This window comes from Nyctereutes procyonoides, unplaced genomic scaffold (assembly GCF_905146905.1).
Source record: "Nyctereutes procyonoides isolate TBG_1078 unplaced genomic scaffold, NYPRO_anot_genome, whole genome shotgun sequence".
NCBI lineage: Eukaryota > Metazoa > Chordata > Mammalia > Carnivora > Canidae > Nyctereutes > Nyctereutes procyonoides.
The window spans coordinates 1781867-1799261 of NW_026575124.1; the positions used below are offsets into that span (position 1 = coordinate 1781867).

Sequence of the window (17395 nt, forward strand, 5' to 3'; positions counted from 1 at the left end):
ACTACAGATGAAACTAAGATAGCTTTTTAACTGACCTTAATTCTTATTTCTTCTAAAAAGTGACCACTTCCAGACCTTTTTTTTTATTTATTTACTTATTTAAGGTTCTTGGTCAAGGAGAAAGTAACTTTAAGAAAGCCCTTTTGTGATTTTATATGAACCTTGTTAATAGCCCAGTGATGATCACTAGACCTACTTAGAGTAGGACTAACTTTCAGAAGTCTGGGCATTTTTCTACCTTTCATACTTTATCTTCCTGTCATTTTACTTCTTCCTTTCTCTCTTTTATCACTTATTTTTTATCTTTATTTTTTTCTTTTGCCTAGACTGAGATTGTAAGTCCCTCTCAGTGAAGGGTAAGATTATGAGATCTGAGGGCTGTTTAAACCTAATGACTTAGCTGTTAGGTATATTGAAATGCAATGAGAAGATTCAGGTGAATGATAGTTTCTGAACAGATATGTAAACAGCTCATGAAGTCATTTTCAGATACGGATAATATAAATATTTTGAAAAAACTTTGTGTTGACATTCTACAGTTTTCGTCGCTATTAAAAATCTATTTTGTGACAAATAATTACTTTGAAAGGTATAATCTTAATGAAAGTCAAACCAACTTTGTAGCCTTGTTTTTATATTTAAATTAAATGGTAGTAACCTAATTTTTTATTTTCTGTGAAGAAATAGGGTTGGAGATGTTGGAATAGGCTAGAGATGTTTTTGGAATTAATGCTTAATTGTTGGGCTTAAAATTATTTTGAAGTTTTATTTTTTTTATTATTATTTTTTTTTTATTTATTTATGATAGTCACAGAGAGAGAGAGAGAGAGAGGCAGAGACACAGGCAGAGGGAGAAGCAGGCTCCATGCACCGGGAGCCCGACGTGGGATTCGATCCCGGGTCTCCAGGATCGCACCCTGGGCCAAAGGCAGGCGCCAAACCGCTGCGCCACCCAGGGATCCCCCCTATTTTGAAGTTTTAAATCCGAATTCAGAGAACCAGGAATTGTCAATGTGTTATTAATATAAATTTATAACTATGAAAATAGACTGTAAAATAGAATATATAAATTATAAGTAAAAAATCTGGGATCCCTGCGTGGCTCAGCAGTTTAGCACCTGTCTTTGGCCCAGGGCGTGATCCTGGAGTCCCAGGATTGAATCCCATATCAGGCTCCCTGCATGGAGCTACTTCTCCCTCTACCTGTGTCTCTGCCTCTCTCACACTCTCTGTGTCTCTCATAAATAAGATCTTTAAAAAAAAAAAAAAATCTCATACCTTCTTGTAAATCTGCTATAGAGCCAAGAACCTCCATTGCTTGGGCTTACTTTAGAGGTTTTCACTGTTGGTTGAATACAGCCTCTCCTGTACCCTAGCTTTACCTGCTTACACATTGTTATTGGGTGTTTATACCCACCATCCAATATAAAAGCTACCCTTGTTCATAGTTATCGGGGTTTCTTGCTTGTTTTTACTAGATTCCATACTTAATTCATGAAACCATGCCAGGCTGTTTGTTACATTATCATTATATTTTCCTAGCTTTTTTTTTTTCCCCCACATATGATCTTTGAACAACTAATTTAGCTGGGATTTTTTTTTTATTTTTTTTTTAGCTGGGATTTTAATATATTGCACTGTTCTTTGGTTTTCATTGTCACTCCCCTAAAGAGCCTCTTTAGACTCCCCTCCCAGTTTTTCCCTGTGAAAGTTGAGTATTGGAGATTAACATTATTTATGTAATGTATGTGTATCTGTGCTTTATAAAAGGATAAGATTAGGATTTTTTTATCCCTTCCCACCCTCCCCCTCCTCCGCCCAATGAACCTTTTTTATTCCGACTAGGCACGGTGATATTGCCCCATTGAGAAATATGGCATAAACTCATTAATAGCTTAAAACCTGGCTGATGTAGATATGTCAAGACTGCAACGGTGTTAAGTTAGCTAAAAATCCTAATTGTATCTTGAGCATTGAGGTAGAAGTAGCTTCATCCTAAAGAATTTGGGATCTTACACCACATCTCTCCAAACAACTTTTTTAAATGTAAAAATTCCTTGCCTTTTAAAAATAATATATTTGGGATATAAAAGAGTTTATATTTTTATAATGTGACCCTTTTATGTTTAACTTAATTTGTGGAAGATCAGAATATAGTAGAATGCAATTTTAACTTGTCCTGTTAGATAGTTTTACCATTAAGAGGAAAGATTCTCTGTCTTGATTTATCTTCTCATTTGTGATCTTATATTTCTTGTAGTGTGAAGCCTCATTTTAGGTCATCGAGTGGTTCAGAACACTCGACAGAGGGCTCTGTGTCCTTAGGGGATGGACCATTAAACAGATCTAGTTCAAGGAACTTCCCAACTGAACGGCATAACCCTACAGTAACAGGGCATCAGGAGCAAAGCTACCTGCCAAAAGAAACTCCTGTTTTACAGATGGAACAGAATGGGGACTATGGTAGGGGCAGGTAAGGAAATATGGTAATAAATATGGATAAGGTATATGAAAATTCTTTGTAATGTGAATATTTGAAAAATGTGATCTAGTGAGTAGTTTTTGTTTTAACTTGGTGTATGGTTATGCTAAATGAATACAGCACTCACATAATATGGATTAATAGTTTTGATAACTATTAAGAAATTTATATTACCCATATAGAATATAGTTCTGAGTCAGAGGTTTATAAAGTTACTCTGAAGTTCTTTATGGTTCACTGAGGAAAGAATAGCTTAGAAAGATTAGATGCTATTATCTGTATTCTAGTTCAGTTTCTTACAACTTTGTAACAATGGGGATGGGATTAAACTTTATTGCCTGCTCTGCCTGAATGAAACAAAAAACTGAACCCTGATATACTTCTGGTGTGCAAGGAGCACTACTTAGTAAAAATGGACCCAACTTGGTGGCGATGGTAGTAGAAGAAGTTTTTGGTAGATTAGTTTAGGATCTTTTCAGAAAAATATATATTCATCTCTTAATAATAAGGGAGATACAGAAAATATAGTTAGTTAAACTAGAAATTCACCCATCTTTGACAGAATATATATATTTGAAGAAACTTATGAGTTGTACCTCCCATCATCCTCACCTTTTTTGTCGTTGTTAAAAGGAGAACTCTTTTCAGAGGTCGAAGACGACGGGAAGATGATAGAGTCCCAGTAAGTATTTTTTTTTTTTTACCTTTATTACATCTATTCATTTATTTTTTATTTTTGTTAGTATGGCACTGGCTTGTGGTTGGTCTTTCCAGGTTTTTGTTTTATTGATTATTATATCAGGCAAAAGTAAATAGAACCTGTGCTTTGACCCTAAAATATCCACTGCTACCACCTGTCCCACTCTTAAAGCCATATATAATTAGGGATTTTATCTGGGTTACTCATGGTTTTTAAGAATTACTTGAATACCTAATATATTCACATGGTTTATTTATTTATTTTTTTTAATATTCACATGGTTTAAAAATGAAAATATTCAATGGAAAGTTTATTACTTTATTAATGGAAATTTAAGTAGTTTGAATCTTTCAATCTTACAAACAGTGCTATGATAATTTCATATAACCATCATTTCTGATGTGTGTGCAATAACACCTGAAGGAGAATCCCTAGAAATAGGATTTCTGGGTCACAATTCAGTAAGTTGCTGCCGGCTTACAGCTTTCTAGAGGGGTTGTGCCAATGTACACTCTGACAGACATTGAACGAAAGTTCCCATTTATTGATAGCCCTATAAATATATGATTTTTTTTTTTTTTTGCTAACTTGATAAAGTTTATCATTCACTTATAAAGTTCTCTGGATGGTGTTGGAAACTGTTGTTACTTGCGGGGAGCAATTTTCTACCTACTACTTATCCATTAATCTTATAAAGCTGCTTATAGATTAAAAAGATTGTTTTATAGTTCTAGACATATTTTTGTTTAAATTTTGGCTTACCTTCAAATTAGTCACATTTTTGTTTTTTGGTTTTTTTGGTGGCTTGTTCATGGGGAACGTTTGCTATATCTTAGTATATATGTGCTGCCGAAGCCTTAACTGAGAGCAAAAGGAGTTGAGAAATCAGAATGATGTAGGAACACACAGAGGTCTCAAGAACACCCTGCCTAGAATTTGCAGATAAATCATAAATTTGTAGTATAATACTTATTTTACATGTATAAGTAAGTGAACTGTATACATATATAAGTGTAGTATACATATAGCATATAGGCTACATATACGATACATACATACAAGTATATGACATACATAAGTAGTAAAAAGAAAACGTATTGCATTATAACACACAGAATGGTCCTTAGGGCTCACTGTGAACTTTTTAAAACAGTATTGTTTTCTCATTTATAAATTTCTGTACCATGAGTAGCCATGATATGGCAACAACTTTCTTAGGATACTATTACAGTAGCCCACATGAATCCTCAAGTGGCCCTGAACAATTGAGGGGAGGAGAGATTAGTTTTGAAGTCCGTTTAATATGTTGAAAATATATCAAGAATTGAGAACTGAAGGTTGGGGTGAAGAAAAAGAAGACAAGCATGCTTTCCAGTAGGAAAGGCAGAGTAAAGGTGCTTTTGTACAGGAAGGAGATTTTTTTTTTTTAATTTTTTTATTTATTTATGATAGTCACACACACAGAGAGAGAGGCAGAGACACAGGCAGAGGGAGAAGCAGGCTCCATGCACCGGGAGCCCGATGTGGGATTCGATCCCGGGTCTCCAGGATCGCGCCCCGGGCCAAAGGCAGGCGCCAAACCGCTGCGCCACCCAGGGATCCCCAGGAAGGAGATTTTAGCTAGAGATAAAATTTAGGATTTGCAAGCTTACACGAAGTAATTGAAATCCTAAGAGGGATAAAATTATTCTGGGGACTCTGCACAGTAATTTAAATAGAGTGGTCAAGAAGGGAACTTTGGGAACATAGTAGCTTTGAGCTGAAGAATGCGATTATTTAAAAAAAAAAAAGAATGAGGCTATTTATTATGATATTTGAAGTATCCAAGCAAAATGTGAATAGAGAGGGCTAAAAGGCAAATGGATGTCTAGATTTTAGGTAAAGGTCTGGGCTAACAATATTATAAGTGTGCAATTCAGTGAGTTTTGATAAATTTCCAGTGGAGTGTAGCCAAAAAGTCACCAAAAGTGAACAAGGATTGTTGGTAAGGGTTGTTTGCATATAGGTAACAGTTGAAGTCATGAATAGTAGCTATCACACAGGGAAAGTATGGAATTGAAAGAGTAGTAACCACATAGAAACTAAAACTGTCAAAGTGAATGGGTAGAGAGAGAAAAGGAACTGCTTGTGAGATCTGAAAATAAAGAGAAAGCAGTATCACAGAAGCTAAGGAGGAATGAACTCCCATGCCAGGCACTATATGAATTTAGGGGGAAAAAAGTCTGTCAGATTTTGCATTGTGGAAGGCATTGGTGACTTGTCAAAGCAGTTTTAGTAGTGATGAGTAAAGATGAGGAAGTAAGGGAGAAAGTACAAGTGAGAGGCTTGTCAGAGTATACAGGACAGTGGGTTTGGAAGGGCAGATAGGAGATTTTTCAAGGAAGGATATTGCTCTCTTCAGACTATGTGAAAGGAGAAAAGCTGATGGCAAATTGAGGTCACAATAGGGGTTTTTGTTTTTATTTTTGTTCTGGAGGGAATATCACAAATTTAAAAAGCAAATAGTGGAGATTGGTTAACAGGCTTAAGAGTGACAAAATTTGCAAAAGAAACAGGAGAGGGAGTTGACTAAAGGTAAGTAGGATTGATAAAGAAAAATGAAAGCTCAACTGAAACAAGAAGCCAGGAATTGTAGTGGAAAAACAGTTCTGTGTCTTAGCATAGAGTTTTGTTTGTTTCCTTGCAGCTTGCAGCTTCTGGGGTACAGGATTGGAGAATGAGATTGGCATTTGACCTGTTTTATGATTTGTGTCTTTTAGAGACCCCAGTCTTCATCAGCTGAAGCAAAGGCTCCAACACCAAAGTTTGACTTACTAGCCTCAAATTTTCCTCCTTTACCTGGAAGTTCATCAAGAACTCCAGGTGAACTTGTTTTGGAGAGTAGAATGTCTGATGTTGTTAAAGGTGTCTACAAAGAAAAGGTAAACACTGAGGCATCAATCTTGTACCTTATGGGACCAAAGTTAGCCTTTGTTTGGAGTTATTATTTGAAGTTTTATTTGCACGTAATATGTTTTTATTATTTTTTTGTAATATGTATTTTTTTTTAAGATTTATTTATTTATTCATGAGAGACACAGGGGGTGGAGCGGGGGAGGCAGGCAGAGACACAGAGGGAGAAGCAGGCTCCATGCAGAGAGCCCGACATAGGACTCAATCCCGGGTCTCCAGGATCACACCCTGGGCTGAAGACGGCGCCAAACTGCTGTGCCACCAGGGCTGCCCTGCAATATGTATTTCTATCATAGTTTTTATTCATGGGATTGTCAGCATACTTTGAGTATTATAGAAAGATTTACGATAAAGCTACACAGGCCAATAAAATGTTTCTTCTCTTTTGCATGTCTTTGAATCAATCAGCTCAGTTTGGTAGAATCAATTAATGCAAACTGGTGGAAAGTATTGTTTGTGCTTAGGTGTCTATAATTAGTCAATGATGTAAATGAATTCTAAGTTAGTTTGGTAAACTCAGGCTTTCAAATAATGGAGAGTTGATGTCAAAAGTTTAGGACATCAACCTTTAGGATAGGTATCCCATCCAAAATTATTTTTGAGTGTAGACCTCTTCCAGTGCTTTTTACACTACACAAATTTTTCTCACTTTCTTCCCCTTTTTTCTTAATTCAATTTCTGTTTTTATTTTATATATACATACATAGGCTTATGGAGAAAAATAGTAGGTCCCTGCAACCACTTAGACTCTAGTAACTTGGGATCCCTGGGTGGCGCAGCGGTTTAGCGCCTGCCTTGGCTCAGGGCGCAATCCTGGAGACCCGGGATCGAGTCCCACGTCAGGCTCACGGTGCATGGAGTCTGCTTCTCCCTCTGCCGTGTCTCTGCCTCTCTCTCTCTCTGTGTGTGACTATCATAAATAAATAAAAATTTAAAAAAAAGACTCTAGTAACTTTTTCTCCTATTGTTTTCCCCTGTGTTTCTAATTAACATGGTTATACTGCTCACTCATTCTCTCTCTTCTCTTCTCTTCTCTTCTCTTCTCTTCTCTTCTCTTCTCTTCTCTTCTCTTCTCTTCTCTTCTCTTCTCTCTCTCTCTCTCTCTCTCTCTCTCTCTCTCTCTCTCTCTCTCCTTCCTCTTCTTAGTATGGGGCTTTTAATGTGGGCCTTGAACTCACAACCCCAAGATCAAGAGTTGTGTGCACCACTGACAGCCAGCCAGACATCCCAATATACTTCATTTCTTGACTTTCCAATTTTTGGAATTATCTATTAGCTTTCCATTTAGAACCTAAGGATTTAGCTCTCTCAAGCCAACATACTTTTCTCATCCTCCCTGTATACTGTATTGCATCATATCTAGGATACCATCCATTACAAGATGCCCATTATTTTAGTATCACTAAGAAAGTAAAAAAAAAAAAAGCATTGCCAGTTATATTAGGATATACCATCATTTATAAGTCACCCCTTGGTATTACCTTTTTCTCCCCTCATAACTGAACCTCATAGTATATTGCCATTATTTCTCCTTTCTTATACTCTCAGTGGCCTACTACACAACTATAGCTGGGACTTGACTACCATCATCCTGAGAATTTTCCTTACTCTCTCATGTTGGATCCTCTTTTTCTTACTCTTGTTTTTCTTGCTGTGTTATGGTGGGTCACGTCTTCCTGAGCTTCCTGAATAAGTGTTTTTTAGTATAAATTTAAAAATGTTTTTCTGTTTTCACATTGCATCAGTAGCTTATTTCTGTAGAATTCTGTATTAGAAATCATTTTCCCATGGAATTTTGAAGGTATTTCTTTGTCTTTCCTTGTTTAAAAAAAAATCGTGCAATATTGCATTCATTTCATCGGCTTTAAGATAGACATTTTTTCATGTTTTCTACCTTTGAAAATCAGACTATCCTATAATTGAAAGTTATTATAGTTTAAGTAGCAGTGTTTTTTATTAGTAATACATAAAATAATGATGTGTCTTACCATCGATGGCTTCTCCCATTTGCTGAAGTGTGATTCACACACACATATTTTTAAAGAATAGTAATAAGATGTATTTCCCCTTGTAATCCCAACCCACAACTGTGATGAACAGTGAATATCACCAACATCTTAGCAATACCATATGGCTCCCCTCCCCTATTACAGTTCCTCCTATTCCTTCTCTTCCTCCTCATCAGAGATAAACATCCTGACTTTGCAGTAATACATTTCTTGCTTTTCTTTATAGTTTTACTATTCCAAGATGGGAAACTTTTTCTGTAGAATAGGGCTGGATATTAACTACTTTAGGCTTGTGAGCTGTATGCTAAAAACTTAAAAACCACTCTTAGCTCATAGACCATACCAACAAAAGTCAGAGGCTGGATTTGGCCAACAGACCTTGGTTTGTCAACCCCTAACCTACAGAGCATACTGTTCAGTGTGCCTGTTTTTTAACACAACATAAATGGAGTATGTATTCTTCTGTTATTTCTTTCATTCTATATTGTGTCAAATTTGTCACTGTTGATAAAAATGACTAGTTCATTTTGCACTATTGTAGTCTTTTGTAAAAATGTCATTATTCTGTTGATGGACACTTAAGCTGTTGTCTGACATTACAAGCAATTCTGCTGTGAATGTTCTAACCACACATACACACTGTTTTTAGGGTCTGTACACAGTGGAATTGCTGAGTGATAGGGCATCTTTTAAAATTTAATTACTGTTGAGGTTAAGTTACCTTTTCATGTTTTATTGGCCATTTGAGTTCTCTTTGTAAAGTGTCAGATATTTGGCTTTTTTTTTCTATTAGGTTGTATTTTATCTTACAGATTCATAGAATTCTACATTTTATTTTGGATACTAATCCATTGTCAGTTATGTATGTTACTAATTATGATTTGTTTTCAGTGTTTAGTATTTGTGAGTGAAAAGTTCTCATTTTATTTAGTAGGTTCATATTTATCAGTCTTCTTGGTTTGTGGGGTTTTTTTTTTTTTTTTTTTTTTTGTATGTTGCTTAGGAAATGATCAGGCTTCTGAGATCCTTTCCAGAAATCTTCATTCTGATTCTCCTGTGACTTCTTTTTTCCCTCTCTGGAGGCCTTTGGGATCTTTTATTTATCCCTGGTGTATCCAGTGAAGTGTCGTGAAGGTGTCTTTTGCTATGGCTCTTTTTTAATTTATTGCACTGGGTAGACCCTTTCAGTCTGGAACTCGTCCTTGCATGCTAGAAAATTTTCCTGTATTATCTCTTTGATAAATCCTTCACTTTTTTCTTTTTTCTTGAACTCTTAATTTGATATTGCACCTTGTAGATTGAACCTCTGATTTTGTTGTTTTGGCTTTCCTAATTTTAATTTTTGTTCTTGTCTATATTTCCTACAAAGTTTTTCTGAACCTGCTGAAATTTCTATTTCATCAATCGACTTTAATATCCAGAACTCACTATTGTTTTTCTTTTTCTTTTTTAAATTGTGGCAAAATGCACATTATATAAAATTTACCATCTTAAGGGGTGCCTGGGTGATTCAGTCAATTTTTTTGGCTTTGGTCCTGATCTCAGGGTGTTGAGGTGAGAAGGAGCCCCACATAAGCTCTACGCTCAATGTAGAGTCTGCTTGAAATTGTCTCCCAATTCAGGTGTTCTTTCTAGTGTGCACATGTGTGCTTGCTCTCCCTCTCCCTCTCTCTCCTCTCCCTCTCTCTCTCTCTCTCTCACACACACACACGCTCTTTCTCAAATAAATCCTTAAAAAAATTTTACCATCTTAAGCATTGTTCAAAGTGTGCAACTCAGTTGTATTAAATACATTTACATTGTTGTGCATCTGATCTCCAGAACTCTTTATATTGTAAATAAAAAATGCTATAGGGGACACCTTGCTGACTCAGTTGGTAGAGCATGTAACTCTTGGTCTCTGGGTTGTTAGTTCAAGCCGCACATTGGGTGTAGAGATTCCTCACAAAACAAAATCTTTAAAAAATAAAATAAAACACTATACCTGTTATACCTGACTCCCATTCCCCTTTTCTACCCCCTTCCCTCAGCCCCTGTCAACCACCATTCCACTTTGTCTATATAAATGTGAGTACTCAAGGTATCTCATATAAGTGGAATCATATAGTATTTGTCTTTTTTATGACTGGCTTATTTCACTTCGCATAATGTTCTCAAGGTTCATCCATTGTGGTAGTGTGTACCGGTACTTTATTTCTTTCATTGCACAGTAATGTTCCATTATACGGATATACTACATTTTGTTTATCCATTCACCAATTGATGAACATTTAGGGTTGTTCCCAGTGTTTTGGCTGCTATAAAATAATGCTACTATGAACATTTGTGTGTAGACATATTTTCTCTTGGGTATATACTATTGGGTCATATGGTAACTGTTTATCTTTTTGAGGAACTGCCAGACTATTTTCCAAGATGCACCATTTTGCATTGCCACTCTCAGTGTATGAGAGTTCCAGTATCTCCATTTCATCACAGACATTATTTATTGATTATAGACACCCTAGTGAGTGCGAAGTGGTTTCTCATTGTGGTTTTGATTTGCATTTCCCTAATGACTGATATGATTGAGCATCTTTACAAGTGCTTATTGGCCATTTGGAGAAGGGTCTATATGAGTTAATTTTTAAATATGTTTTTATTTTAAGGATAACGAAGAGTTGAGAGTTAGTTGCCCATTGCCTGCAGAGGATGAACAGACAGACTGCACCTCTGCACAGCAACTAAGTATGAGTACCAGTCCTCTTTCTACAGCTGAGCTTCCTGCATTAAGGTACAGTTTCAGTATAGAAGATCTTCCACATTAAGGTGACTTTCTCTTCTGATCATGTGCTCAGCTGTTTCTGTATGCTGTATTAAGTCTGATGTTAAGCTTTCTTTTCCTTAGCACAACTCAGCAAGAAAAGGATCCAGTGGAGGATTCCACTGTTCAGAAGGATGTGCTCAACCAGACAAATACAGTTTCTCCCCCAAGTACTGCAAAGCCATCAAGGACACATAGTGCTTCACCATGTAATATAAACATAAATGCAGCTGTAGCTGTGGCCCTACAGGTAACTTGATGAATTTAATATGTGAAAAAAAATAATTGGTTAAATAATGAGATTTTTATTCTCCACAAAAGTCTTTGCTGGAGCAGAGTCATTTGGAAGTAGCCAAATGGAGGCCATCTGCCTCAAATGAAGCTAAAGGAGTTTATAAAAGATTTTATTTATTTATTTATTTATTTGAGCAAGAGAGAGAGCATTAGTGGGGGAGGGGCAGATTGAAAGGAAGAAGCAGGCTCTCTGCTTCAGCTGAGCAGGGAACCCCACGTGGGGCTTGATCCTAGGACCCCAAGATCATGACCTGGACCAAAGGCAGACACTTAACCAACTGAACCACCCAGGTGCCCCCATTATGTGTTGTTTTAATGACTTTTTGATCATCTTCTAGTTAATTGAAGCTTCTTTCTTAGGTTATGATGAATATATTATTTTGGGGCTAAAGAGGCTTTGAGCCCCCTGGAAATTCTTTTTTAATGTGTAACAAGTCTTACGACAGCCACTCCCATTTTAATTGTCACAACTTTTCATTCATTGATATAACTAGTTGCATTTTGGTGTAGTTCCTTTTTTCTAGGTTAAGGACATTTTATTTTGTTGTTTAATAATAGCACAATGGCAGCTGAATGCCTGCTCTATGCTAAGACCAGTGCTGAATACTTTTCACACGCTTTATCCTGTCCCATTCTAATAACACTCCTATTGTCCTTTTTTTTTTTCAGATGAGATAATTAAGACTCTTAATTAGTCTTCTATTAGTTTATTATTGGTTCCCAGCTGTTCTGTTGAGATCCTTGTGGAATCCATCTCGGGGTTCTTTGTAGCCAAGGAAGAGAGAATAGAATGACTTTATTTCATCATATGAAAGTACATTATTAACTTAATCTGTCCTTTCTTATACATTTAAGTTTCCAATTTCTTTCATCACCATAAACAGTGCTGACATGAACATCTCTCAAATTCCTCAGGTGAAATTACTGTATCATATATAAATTGTCAAGACTTTTTATTATTTTCAACAACAAAAAATAATTTAAGATTGTACCAATACATGGGGCACCTGGACAGCTTAGTTAGCTAAGAATCTGCCTTGGGTTCAGGTCATGATTCCGGGGTCCTGGGACTAAGCCCCGCATCAGGGTACCTGCTCAGAAGTCATCTTTTCCCTCTCCTTTTGCCCCTCCCCCTCAGTAACGCTCTCACTCTTTCACTCTCTCTAAATAAATAAATAAAATCCTTAAAAAATGATTGTACCAATAAACTTTAATAGTGTTATTAAAGTGCCTATTGCCCTTTCCTAGAAGATAACTTACTGATTCTCTTGTGGGACACACTATCCTTTTTGTACTTTATTATTTAGAGAATGTGTACCATAAATTTGTTTCTTCTCCACTTCAAAGGAACCTCGAAAGCTAAGTTATGCTGAAGTGTGCCAGAAGCCCCCTAAAGAACCATCTCCAGTTCTTGTGCAGCCACTACGAGAACTTCGCTCCAATGTAGTGTCTCCCACCAAAAACGAAGAGAATGGAGCTCCTGAGAAGTCCATTGAGAAATCACATGAGAAGCCAGAAGCAAGGGCTAGTAAGGAGTATTCTAGCTTCCGAGGCAATACCATTCCCAGGGGAGCAGCTGGAAAAATCAGGGAACAGAGACGCCAGTTTGGCCATAGGGCTATACCTCAGGGAGTGACTCGACGTAATGGCAAAGAGCAATATGTGCCACCCAGATCACCAAAGTAAAAAAACAAAAACTATTCAAAAACTTCTCTCTCTTCCCATTAAACTTGAGCCGTGGCTATATTGAACTGTTCTAGAGGAGAGGGGGTAGCCAGGAAGGAAACAGAAAAGTGTATGTCCTTAAATCATTATGGATTTTGGAGTTGTGAGCAGTAGAATCCCAAAATTCATCTCTAAAATGATTTTAAAATGCTGGAGGATTCCAATCAGTATAAATATATATATATATGTGTATACATATAAAAATATAATTTTTCTATTTTTGTTTTTGATTTTAATTTGCAGAGATCTTCTGCCTAGAATCAATTTTGAGGGTTCAGATTTAGCTTGAGAAAAAAACATATTACACATCCTTCAGTACAGGAGATGAGGGAGTGAGAGAAAATATTTTTTGAAGAAGCATTTCTGTAAAATTAGAAATTACTTTTTTTAATCTATTTAAAGTTTGGCTTGGAGAATGCCATCTCTGCCTATATGGCCTTGTGTTGCAAAGCAGATCAGTGGCTGGGGTGCCTGTTGTGTGAGTGTGTGCAAGAGTGACTGAAGCCAAATCTGTTGTCATGTTAGTAAATGATTTGAAAAACTGAATGTAATACTTGAGTAGATATTTTTTTTTCCATTTTGAAATTCAGTCTGTCTTTTTTACCTTAATATTTCATTCAACAAGCTGTTAAACTCTGATTGTACTTAGAGATGTGACTATCAATCAGTTTGATACTCAAGGAAAAAAAAGGGGTTACTCAAAAAATCAAAACTTTGTCTTACATCTGAGTGGATAGGTCAAATGGACTTCAGAGGTTTAAACTGCTTTGTGATTTCCTGTCAACCCAACTCTAAAATAGGAGAGACAGTTTTTTTTGTTACTTCATTGTTATTCTCTGCTCTTTGACTACCCACCCCCAAAAGCAGAATAACCAATATTCTACAGAATTGTATGTTTCTAACTGCCTTGACCAGTTTAGTCAAATCATATAACTGTTCTAAATCTCCGATTGAACATTGAAGTAGTTAACTCTTCTGTTCATGTATTTAGAACTTTAGATCCCAGAATGGTAGGTCAGACTGACCCTACAGTAATTTGTGTTCGTGTTAAAGATGAAACATTGTAACTGATTTCTTAAAGTGTTAAATAGTGTAGAGGTTAAAAAAAAAATGTAAAGGCTTAATTCGGGGGTAACCTTTTTCTGTTTACAATGTATTTTATCATCTTCTTCCTTCCCTTTCTCTCCCCCCCCCAAAAAAAAAATTACAGTTTGGAATTCACAGAAACAGAACCAGCAAGTCATGAGATTTTTGAGTTAAGGTGAGAAAGATAGTCGAAGAAAATTAATACATACTTTCTCAGTGAATAAAGTAGCTGTCATATTAAGGTAGGCAAGTTTACATGCTGGTGTTTAGAAAATGGCTAAAATATTAAAAACCATGTTGCATTTTAATGTTTTAAGTCATACCATTTTCAGAGTTCCATGTAAGGTGGGGTTTTGTTTTCTTTTTTAGGGATAGTTTTTAATAGTAATAACTGTCCCTTATGTGAGTAAATTACATATGTACAAATCGAAACTGTAAATTGTGAACACTGGAAAGCACCATTGTGACATAGAGTAAACATCTTAGTAATATATGAAAATGAATGTAAATGGAGGTTAAAATTACATTACTGTGAAACTCCTCTTCCAACTCTAAGTTAAGCTTTGGAGATTTGTATTAGTAGGTAACTAAACACTGCACATTCTGTACAAGCCAGGATTATAATTTCTTTGTAACTTATTATTCAGCTTGGTAATTGCTTTTGATTTGGTGGATTGATAACATGGTATAATATATTTAAGCAGTTTGAAACTATTCATTTCTACACACTATTTTTAAAAATCATCTACTAGATGAAACATACAATAAAACTACCTGTGCTGAAATTTGGGGGAAGTTTAGGTCCTTTAAAAAAAAAAAAAGTATTAATAATCATTGACTACATCTATGATAAAAGTGCTTATTTTGGTTTACTTAGATAATGCAGTTGGTGGAATTGATAAACATTTAAAGTGTTAACACTCTGTGAATGCATTGGATTTAAGAGAATAAACATTTTATAAAAATCACTTGGTAAGGATTATAAACTTAATTATTGCACTTAAAATGAAACATTACTTTTTTACAATGTGTCACAGAAATAGGCTTATATTCCTTGTATGCTTGTGTGACTTACTGTTAGTCCACCCAACTTCTAAAAACTAAATGTTCTAATTGAAACACAAGAAAAGAGTCGTCTTTTTGAAGAAAGCAACTGTGTTCTTGGGTTTTTTACTCAAAATGTTATTGAAAGTAGAAATTTGAAGACATCGTTTTTACATTTCTTATATAATATATAGTGTTTTTAATTTAATTTGCCTCATTACAGCTAGTAGTTCCCAATTTGGTGGGATGTATAGGGAAGAATATGTGTGTATGTGTGTGTGTCTGTGTGTGTATGTGTGTAATATATATATTCACAGTATGTATTTAGCATTTATTTTATTACAGCAGATTTAAGGTTTGTATCTAAATGATGCCTATGAGTTATGTGAAACTGTGTGGATTTTTTCCAGCAGTTCTCTGTAACTGATGCGGGTTGGGTGTTTGTGGTAGTTCAACTATTTATTTGGTTCTGTAGAAGGAGGAATTTAAATTTAAATGTCAAATTTTTCTCTTCATCTTTATGACTTAACATTTCCTTGGGTTGTTGGAGGCTAAAAATAGATACAAATGATACTGAGTGTATAGTATGGTGGTTTTCTGTCGTTCTTATTGCATGAAGAGAACAAGAGTCACACAAGTTCATCAGTTTGCACTTCATAGAGAAGGTATATGGAGATACTGTAAATCCTGTCTCCATTTTCTGTCCTGATAATTGAGGTTTTTGTGATATCTAGGGCCTGTCTCTACTCTGAGTGATTTCATTTTTGCAAATATAGACACTGGCATTCAAAAGTGATCCATCTAAATTTTATTCACTTGGATTTTGAAAGAAGATAAGATCTTTCAGTAATAGGGATTTATTGTCATCTGATGTGCTTGATTTGCATGTAATCTCAAATGACATGCCGATTTTTTAATTTATTTTTGGTTCCTAAAATTAATGTAGCTTGAATATTGTTTCACATTCCTTTTTAAATAACCAGGTTGGCTTTGCAAAAGGCTTAATGATGGAGTATTTGCATCTGCTGGAGCAGAAAATAGTATTTAAAAGTTACTGAATGCTTTCTTTAGCTTTATTAGTTATGGTCTTAATATTTAGTCTTTTGGCTTATTAAATGTCCACTGGTTTTACTTTGACACAGTTGAATGGCACTGGGGTTAAGTCTCTTGATATTTGTGTTGGGCATGTGTATTAACTATATTTGAAAAGTACATATTTTGTTTATTTTTACACAAAAGAGAAAAGCAAGAAGACCGTGTATTCCTTTTGAGGGTTTTTATAAATTCTTAAGATGAGGTTTCTTCCTAATTTTTTAGATTTCCTTAAAATTTGGTGGTCATTAATTTAACTTTAAGCTTTTTTTTTTTTTTTGGCGTATGCTAACATAGCTAGTCTGAGCTTCCAAGAAAATACATAGACCTTTCAGTTTTTATCAACTGAATGAGACGTTTTAAGAAGTTGAAAGAGGATCTGTGTTCAGGTTAAAAATAAATTCTCTTTCAAAATCACCTGATTATTAAATGATTTGTTTTTAAAAACTAACAACTTTTTATGAATTGTTGAGTAGACAGTTCCTAAAAGTACAACTCAGATGTCAGCAGGCTGTGTATAAAAATAAAATGGTTTTATTTTCAGTTTTGTAGCGCAAAACACTGATCAGTCTATATAAAGAAACATCAACATCAATGTTGATTTTTTTTTTTATTTGCCTGATTTACATGTCTTTTGAGTGACCCCTGTTAAATGTTCGGGGTCGGGGATCAGAACCAGTTATCCAGCTTCTATTTTGTCCATTGCTTAAGTTTGTTTCTATTGTCCAAACTGCCCCTCCCCCCAAAAAAAGATGGTGTGACACATGCTCATGCTTATTATGTTAAAATGAGAACATCCTTGTATTTGTATTTCTGTTTTCAACATTGCCAAGGTGCTATGGGAAATTAAAGTAACACAAAATTAGAAAAAAAATAAAATTATTTAAAAGCAGGACTGGTTTCCTTTTCTCTAGGTGGTTTATGTCTAATGACTACTTGTATTTATTTTTCCATAATTTTATGTTACCCATTCTATAAGTTCTATCATTATTCTGGTCTCGACTTACTTGGTTTTGGTTTGGTTTGGTTTGGTTTGGCTGGGGGAGTGGATGGGGTACAGGATATGTGATATTTCATCTGTAAAGTGAGAGAATAGAGCCAGAAGATTCAGCTTTATGGTCCTAGGGTGTTCTTAAATTATTTTACTGTCGGAAGCAGTTGTTGATGGGTGCAGCTTAAGGATTTTGCTTTTATGAGACAGATATGGA

At 35.4% G+C, this 17395-nt stretch overlaps 1 protein-coding gene across 3 annotated transcripts in view; it reads left to right on the forward strand.

Moving 5' to 3' along the window:
• The window catches only part of LARP4 (La ribonucleoprotein 4), a 75677-nt gene extending 58597 nt beyond the window's left edge, over positions 1-17080 (forward strand). For all 3 annotated transcript variants that reach the window (XM_055337036.1, XM_055337038.1, XM_055337039.1), the window contains exons 11-16: positions 2261-2473; positions 3116-3164; positions 5942-6103; positions 10792-10916; positions 11031-11196; positions 12588-17080. In XM_055337036.1, the coding sequence (XP_055193011.1) occupies positions 2261-2473; positions 3116-3164; positions 5942-6103; positions 10792-10916; positions 11031-11196; positions 12588-12926 (1054 nt within the window). In that variant the 3' untranslated portion in view covers positions 12927-17080. The remainder of the gene's footprint in view (positions 1-2260; positions 2474-3115; positions 3165-5941; positions 6104-10791; positions 10917-11030; positions 11197-12587) is intronic.
• The last annotated feature ends 315 nt before the right edge of the window (positions 17081-17395 follow it).